At 34.2% G+C, this 8,855-nt stretch overlaps 1 protein-coding gene across 1 annotated transcript in view; it reads right to left on the bottom strand.

The window, feature by feature from the left end:
• LOC108910276 (putative leucine-rich repeat-containing protein DDB_G0290503) overlaps positions 1-7,411 on the bottom strand; it is an 11,397-nt gene extending 3,986 nt beyond the window's left edge. The window contains exons 1-3 of the mRNA XM_018714837.1: positions 7,361-7,411; positions 6,383-6,550; positions 1,415-5,452 (exon numbers count right to left, since the gene is read on the bottom strand). Coding sequence (XP_018570353.1) covers positions 1,415-5,452; positions 6,383-6,550; positions 7,361-7,411 — 4,257 coding nt within the window. The remainder of the gene's footprint in view (positions 1-1,414; positions 5,453-6,382; positions 6,551-7,360) is intronic.
• Positions 7,412-8,855: the final 1,444 nt, after the last annotated feature.

The raw sequence follows: 8,855 nt of genomic DNA, 5'->3' as shown, positions 1-8,855 counted from the left end.
AACACTGAAGATAATTAAATTTTATTTCACTTGTTGAGTAGGTGTTTTATACAACCCTAAAAACCTTGCTATTGAAAAAATAAAACTTGTTTATTTGGTATGGCTGGATTCGGTTTTCTATAAGCTTTTCAACGAGCCCCCTCATGCCTTATGTTTTCATTTGAAAAAAAAAGTAGGGGTAGCTGGGGGTTAGGGAGTTGAAGAAAAATTTATTATTATATACCCGAAAGATGGGAAAAAATCAAAATCAGTTAACGTGTTTCGGCGTTTTAAAAAAAATTTACTCATTCAAAAGATATAAATTTTATTCCGTACTTCTGGCCATCCCTGAATAAATTCGTGACCTTGATATGACCTTGAAGGTCATGGTCCAGGTCAAATTCAAGGTTACCAAACAGGGAAAATCCTACACCCCTAGTGCGTTACTTTTACCATACCCCATGAATATTCCCAGATATCCTGCCATTCCGGTATCTGTGTAATGATACATGTCATATACAGGGTATATTTAAATGAAGGGACACAAATGATACCAGAGATTCCCAACCATTGCATTGGGGAGATATTTTTGATTTTATAAATTAGTATTTCGGATTTAATATCTCTAGGAATATTAACGTCCAAAACGAACATTTTTGTTAATAAATTCAGAACTCATCGCATTTATACTTAATACGGATATTTGTGTATCGGTAACACATATTTCAAAGATATGGCTTAGTAACCCATCACAATATTCACTCATTATCTCATTGGTCCGTTTCGGTGCAGAGAAATATCTGATGAGATTTTTAAATGAGCAACTCTAAATACTGCTTGAAGAGGTACCATTAACTGTCCGTGAAAACATGTGGTACGCGCACAACGGAGCTCCTGCCCACACAAAGTTGCAGTTTAGGGCAGATTTTTTATGCTTATCAGTTTTACACAAGATCTTCTAGAATCTTACGCTTTGGTGAACTAACTAAACTCGTTACTGATTTTAAGCTGCCAAGCTATTGAGCTCGCTTTGTTGTCAATATATGTGCTATTGAACATGAGGTTTGAATTTTATGAGTCAAGAATTTTCAGACCCAAACACAATACTTTTTTCTCCTAAAAATATACTATCCAATTATCGTAAAAACTGAATAAGGGTAGGTTATATTAAGAGTGCCTAAATCAAATAATAGTATATAAATAAACTATTAAACAAAGCAAGTGTAAGTTAAACTTAAAAAGACATACTAAATTGACCTGAATATCCGAAGTGAATCATCGTCCAGTAGATTATGTTGAGCGCAATTTTCAAAGTAATTTTTATGGCTTAATAGCTCATTCTTTGGCATCTTAAAATCATTAATGAGTTCAGTTTCCTTCTCAATAAACATATATATTTTTCTAAAACACAAAGTACTACAATACTCAAACTTACCGCATCCTGAACTTCCGATGAAGATTCCGAAATTATAGAAAGGATGGTCGTTAATTGCACAGAAGTCTTGTTAAAATTTTCTTTATCTTCACAAACATTAGTTATAGAACTCTGCTGAGTACTACAGATCTCGGTGACTTCTTCCGCAGTTGTTGTCGTCCCCACAGAACTTACTTCGTTCTTTGGTACAACTTTATCGACAATATCGACCTGAGGTAATGAACTTTCGCTTCCAAGATTTTCTTCACTCAGTAAGGTGTTCGGTTTTTCCCTCTTAACTTCTGAGGATCCAGGCTTTTTCTGCGATTTTACGAAAAAATCTTTCGATGATAACGGGAAACTGAATGCTCTGGGATATTTCTTTTTTATTACGGGAGATCTTTTTTTTAACTTTTCTTCATTATCTTGGTCGTCTATAACAAAGCTTGGCCAATGCTGAAAATCAGATTTGGCGTCGAGGAATTTCTGATTAGATAATTTATTTGCGTTGGACTGATACAGTGGAAAGTTAGATTTGTTTGGGATTGCAGAACGTGGATGTTTCTTTTTTATTTTAGGTTTATACTTTTGACGATGGTGAGCAAAACCTTTTACATCATGTTCCTTTAATTGTGTTGGAAGTTTTCGAGTTTTTCTAGAAGCACCCTTTTGTTTACCCTTTTTATGCTTTCGTGACTTATGCTTTGGTTTAAGTTTTTCTTTCCTTATGGAATCTTCTGAGTCATAGTTGTCGTAGTCCTCATAATCCTGAATTTCCGTAGTTGTTACGGGATTTGCAAATTCATTTTTAGTTTTCTTAATTATAACGTTCTTATTTTTCTTTCGAGTTTCTGTGACAGAATCTTCTTCTTCATTATAATCACCTTCAACTGAATTTTTGTGTATAAGTCCTGTATGGTGGCCTTTCTTTGTCGGATTATTTTTACGCGTAGTGGGTATGTGTTGATGATTCATTTCCGACACAGTTTCTTCCAATAATGTTGATAGTTCGTCGTCGAAATTTACTCCAGGTCCGTGCAAATTAGGATCGTAGACGTAGTCAACCTCTTTAAGTTGTCTCCCAACGTAAGCTGGAATTAAATCATTTGAACTGCTAGATGTATCCACGTCCCTTTCTTCGCTTAAAATATTCTCGTACTCTTGTGAGTTGAAGTCGTCAAAAAATGTTCTATCCCTGTGGTGCCTCTTTCTATATCTCTTTCTTGGGTGATTGGTATCGCTGTTGTCTCTTTTTTTGATCATTAGCTGTGCTGGTGGGGGTGACTCCTTGAAATCATTATAAGAGTTATGGGAAAATCTATTTTCTCTGTTATCAATATATTTTCGTTTTTTAAAACCGTAAGATCTTTGATTTAAACCAGTTTCTTGAGGAATACGTTGATACATCTTTCTCCTATTTTGAAAATTACTTTTTTTGTGAGACACGTTTACTTCATTCTTAAGACGATTCTCATGTGGCACATGATTATGACTTTTTTCAAGAAGAAGGTACATTTCTCCGTTGTTATGTTGATGATTGTTATGGTTAATATCTGTTATAATTTCATTGTCAGGGTTATCTTGCTTTTCGTGATGGAGATGTTCTTCCTTTAAATTCCCCTGAGACTCATCACAGGAATGTATATTCATATCTTCTTCGTTATGCTGTTGTTCTTCTTGATTTTCTTGGGGCTCAAGGCATGAATCTTCTAAAGTTTCCCTTTGTTCTGAATTCATGTACCCTTTTTCATCATAGTCTTCTTTCTTATCCATTAAAGGTTCTTTTTCGTGAAGAGCCTCTTTTAAATCAGTGTTAGGAAGGACGTGCAAACAATGTTCAGTCTCAAAATTATTATCTTTTTTAGTTTCATTTTCTGTTTCTTTTATATTCTCCCCTCCCTTCTCGTCTTCCTCTACACTAGGATAATCGATTTCTGTAATAGTTTCTACTTCTGTTACACTGTTATCATTCTTAACGTCTTTATTTAGTTTACGGATTAAAGTTTTGATGTGCTTATCATGATGGTGATGATGATGCCCTGGCAGAATAATGTTCTCTTTTGGTAAAAGATTCTCTTCATATGCCTCAGGGACTTCATCAATAGGATCGCTTGGTATTTCGTTTTCAATAGCTCCAACTGGTCCGATGTTCTCTATAGAAGAATTTTCGTTGTTATCGGTTTTATCTTGTACGACATGTACCTCATCTTCTACATGAACCACTTTCTCATTTAATATATTGTCATAGCTTAGATTGTTAGTTCCTCCCGTGTCATTTAATGGTGGTTCGATGTCCGTTTTCTTTGGCAATTCGTCTAAATTGACAGGTTCAATATTTCCTTCCACTGGGTTGGTAGGAAAGTTCTCGTTTAAACCAACTGTACAATTATCTTTTTCAAGAGGAGCAACTTTTTCAAAGACATTCTTTTGTGGTGATTCGTCATCTCTTTTCATCTGAGGTATAAATTCATTGTCGAGTAAATCTAAATCTTTACCACCGGTTAAATTTGCAAAATTAACAACTTTTTCCAGATTATTGTCGTTGATCAGCTGTACATTTCTTTCTGGTGTTACAAGTTGTCTCTTGTTATCCATTTTTGAAGCACCTTGGATGTTGCTGAATTTGCTGTAACCTGTCAATTTATTGCTTTCTTGGTGGCTTAGTCCTAGGTCATAATTGAAACCATTTAAGCCACTGATATTAGTCAAACTATTCGTACCTGCCACAATATTCGAACTGTGCAATCCATTCGCCAATTTTGCGTCATTGGGGTTATTCATAGTATTTATACTATTCACATTCATATCTTTTAAGTTATTTACAGAATTTATCCTATTCAAGCAAGCAGCGCAATTTGGGTTATTTATGCCGTTGTTATTGTTACAACTCGTGTCACACAATGTTTTCAAATAACTCATCTGATGCTTGTCGTCTATGTTACTTACACCTCTTATGCCACTATTCTCGTCAGCATCGTCATCCAATTCGATTCTTTGCGCTGGTTCGAATCCACTAGCACTTTCCTTAGCTTTCTTTCCTGCGTCGTCCTTTAAGGGAGATTTAACGTTTTGTGCTAGGTAATTCTTGTTAATTCTTGCTCTGTCTAATCCCTTCTGCATTTGATTCTTTTCGAAAGCTGTCCAAAAACTGCTCATGTCTTTCATGTTGTTACTGTTGAAATTATTTTGAGGGAAGGACTGTTTATCGTTGATACTATTTGTGTTTACTGTTGTAATGGGTTCGTAGTTGTGGTATTGAGGGACGTAAGGATAATTATAATCACGCACCGATTTCCCATCTGGTGCAGCCATGTGTTGGTTCAAATGACTAAAGGTTGAGCTTTCGCGTGCTAAGCTATTATCAGTGTTCAGGTGTTCGTTAGCGGTGAAGAGATTGTTGTAGTTGTTTACAAATTCCTTATTTCTTAGCTGGGTGTAATCTGACCGCATGTTCATATCTAGTGCGTTTCGTAATTTATTGGATAGGTCTTGAGAGTTTTGTTGAAACCCCTTCGCGTAATTTAAATTTGGTACAAGATTTTTGGGATTTATTAACGGATCATTCGTGGGGGGTTGTATGTTGAGAACTATTGATTTAGAATTCTTCGAATCTTCATGTATCTGTTTCACTAATTTGCCATCGTTTTTTATGTCTATTTGTATCTCTCGTTTTTTCAGGTCGTTGAATTTTGAAGCTGTTGTTTCTTGTGTAATATTGTTTGCGTCGGTAATATTATCTTCTTCGTTCCTGTTGTGGCTGTCGGGATATTTATCGTCCGATCTTTTTAGTTCACCAGTTTTTCCTGCCGGTTCTACGCTAATAGTATCTTTTGGTTCAAAAAATCGTACGTTGTTGGACGATCTTCGCAGTCGAATTGGACTTTTTAAGTTTCTGGAGGCTAATCTTTCCTTTTTGACTGAAGTTTTATCGAAAGTACTTAAATCGTTATCGTTGAGATTTTGAAACATATATGGATATATATCGTTTTTTGGTCTCTCGCCCAAGCTTTCGCTCTTTTCATTTTTATGGCTGCGTTTTAAAGAAACATTGTCGTAGTCCTAAAATGAATATAAGTATGCTGAATCACAGACAAGATAGCTAAACGGCAAGCTATATTGTCTGTTGTTGCAATTATTAATTAATTTTAATTAGTTTATTGTATGGGTCGATTCCTCCTAACAACTTATACAGGGTGTTTCTAAAATAAGTCGACCCTGTGCATCTTGTGTACGTGCGTTGTGTGTTGCAGTATTACTTAGCTGACGTGTAAAATGTTTTCTTAACAACTAGAAGATATGGTGTTAATGTACGGAGAATGTTAGTACAATTTAATTGAGACTTGTCGTTTTGTGTGGTCCGTTACCGTAACAGGCGACAACCTAACAGTAGAAAAGTGCAAAAGGCTGCTCAAAGGTTACGGGATACCGGGAATGTCCACCTGACATGTGAAGGTCGTGGAAGGGAAATGCCCCAACATGTTTTGGACAACGAAGAAAACATCATAAACCTCGTTGAGGAAAACCCGAGGCGCAGTACTCACGACATTTTGTAGAGCATATCGTCCATTGGTCAGTAATTCATTTATTCGTTTAATTTTTCTGTTACTTTTAAACGAGATTTGAATAAATTTTCGAACATAAAATTTAAACCGTCAGAACCGCCATCAGCGATTTCGCACTGCGGCGCGCGGCAACTTTGATGTCAAAGGTACAGCTGGTTGCCACACTAGGATTTGTTTAAACCTTCCTGTGAATTCTTTTTTTTAATTTAGAACGTAATGATTTAGACCATCAGTTGCTTAACAAATGTTGCTTATTTTCGTGTCCTCTAACACCGTTTTCAAGGAAAGCACTTATTTCAGTAACATCCTGTATAGTTTGTTACTTTAGTGAAGCAAAGTCTATGGGTATTTAAATACAATTAGTTAGTTTGCTTAAATAATTAGAAAGAACAGACAAAATAATTCGTTTTGAAGAACATCTCGTCACCTCGTCATTTTTGGAATCTGCGTCATCGTAATCTTCATCAAAGTGGAATAAGCTCTTTGGTTCTTCCCCAGCTGAATCTCTTATTAGTCTAAAGTCACTTTTATGCTCTTGGACTTCGGTTAACCATTGGTTTAGTTCTTGTGGCAAAGAAGGGTTAGGACGAAATACCTAAAAATAAAATATTTGTCAGATAACTTGTATGAATGAAATAACAATCAATAATTTTTAACAAAAATAGCATTTGCTAACTGATGCAAACTGTTTTTAAAATATCCAATAATTACGAAAACAATAAAGTTTATGTTAAAATATCGCGTTCTGAGTATAACTTACAATTATACCTATAACTAATAAATAAACAAAAGTGAGTTATAATTTTAGCATCGAATAATAGTTATTGTTCCAAGTTTTGTTTTGTAAATTCTGTGGAGCTCGTATTTGTGAATTATACGTTTAACAAAGCGGTATTAATACCCCAAAGGTTTCAAATAATCCCTTTTGTACAAAGGGAATTACGGAATGCACACTATGACTGAGGTAGATATTACATCATACCTGGTGCAAATCTAATTCGGCAAGATTTTTTAGTGGAAAATATAAAGGTAGTTGCACTTTTTTCAGATGTATTTCGGCTGGCCAAAATAAATTCAGAAGACGTTCTTTTAAATTTAGTTTTAGTTTTGTACCTTAAGTTCACAAAAAAGTTTAATTTATCATTAATCTGCTTTATATGAAATATACTTTTTAAAATTAGATTTGCTAAATCGTTATTAAAAGCGCTTTTGTTATAATTATTTCAAATTTTGCAATTTTTTTTTGGAAGTTAATAAAAAACGTCGAAAGCTTGATAGATGCCATTAATTCAATAATTTTAGTAATTCTACTGCTATTGATAAAATCACTTGCTGTACACTCGACCAAACAAAGCTTCAAACTCACTCACACCACGCACAAACGACAATGAAATGTTCGGCCAACGTTCCTCAGCAAGAAACCTGGATTGTTCACTTGCCCCGTCACTAGATACATATTGAATAAATTGATCGATGCGAAGCTTCAGATTAGAGGACAGACATGTATATGTTATTGTATAATGACACGGATAGTGGAATTATTAAAATGTGAAGTAGTTGATCCTTCGCCACCATTAGTAAAAATATGTAGCATCTATTAAAAACTTCGACAGTTTTAGATATGCGCTTGTGACCTCGATAAATGTTGAACAGTCATTTTCGTTTTTGAAATGGGTATTTCCCGATCGCCGGAGACGATTAACTCCGGAATATTTAGAACCGTTAATTATTTTCTAGAATAACTTTCCTTATGAGTAAGAAATTATTATTTTCTCAACATTTACTGGTATTTATTATCACATACATTTTCATATGAAGCGATTAGTGTAGAAAAATAGACACTGATAGACACTGTCCCTTTTTGTCTCATATTATGCAAATACTTACATATATCATATACATTCTTATAATGTAAAGAGTGCAGTTGTAAGAAACCAACGGTTGTATCACTTTTTGTTTGAATGAAGTTACATAAAAGAGAACCCGACCTACAGCTAACCCTGTAATGATGGTGTGCGAAGTCAATGTTTGATTATTATTGTGTTGCAGTTGTGGTCTTGATCTATTTACCTGATGTCATAATAAAAATTTTAATAGCATGACCAAAAATTATATTTTTCTGTACTTGTAATACATATTTGTTTTATTTATTTCTTAACGAAATTGTGTTTGACTAAATGTTAAAATAGAAAAAACATCGGAATTATGGTTTAAGGGAAACTGAATTAATTCAATGAAATTAAAAGCAATCTACAATTAGAAAAGTGTATTAGTTTTCAAATTACTTTAATTTTTTTAATTTTCTTGTACTAGAATTTGTTCCCCTTTCGATATTAAACAAAAGCATTATTGTTAAATACTGCCGCACTCAGCTGAATGCAGGCAACTTTCGGAAAATATGTTTTTGGACTGGTACGCTAAGAGCTTTATCGGATCAATAAAATATTTAGTAGCTTTAATGCAGCTGAATTTTTATTTTGTTTTGTGAACAACAAGCAGATCGGTTCATTAAAAGCGGTATATTATTTAAACTGGAACGTAAGGGTAAAGTAAATAATGGGAAAAATAATGTCATAGATTTATTAGCGCTAATAAACTTTTAGTACCCATTTACCCATGGTATAAAGCTTAGTTTTAGTAACATGCTGTTACCAATTTACTCCGTTCTGAAATTTGCACTTTTTGGAAAATTATGAACAGGGCAAGGGGAATTCGGTAACATTCTATCAGAAAGCATCAAAATTGTACAAACTTTCATTTAGACAGGGTGGTCCTTAAGTACATTTCTTGTGTCACTGTACTTTGTTAAAAACCCCCAACAGTAATTAATTATCGGATAAATGCTAACTTTACAGCAAAAAATATATCTAATACAGTGCTACATAAAGTGGTTCGAAAAT

Source organism: Anoplophora glabripennis, unplaced genomic scaffold (assembly GCF_000390285.2).
Source record: "Anoplophora glabripennis isolate ALB-LARVAE unplaced genomic scaffold, Agla_2.0 scaffold497, whole genome shotgun sequence".
NCBI lineage: Eukaryota > Metazoa > Arthropoda > Insecta > Coleoptera > Cerambycidae > Anoplophora > Anoplophora glabripennis.
The sequence above is the reverse complement of the archived record's forward strand: the minus strand, read 5'-3'. Positions and strand labels throughout refer to the sequence as shown.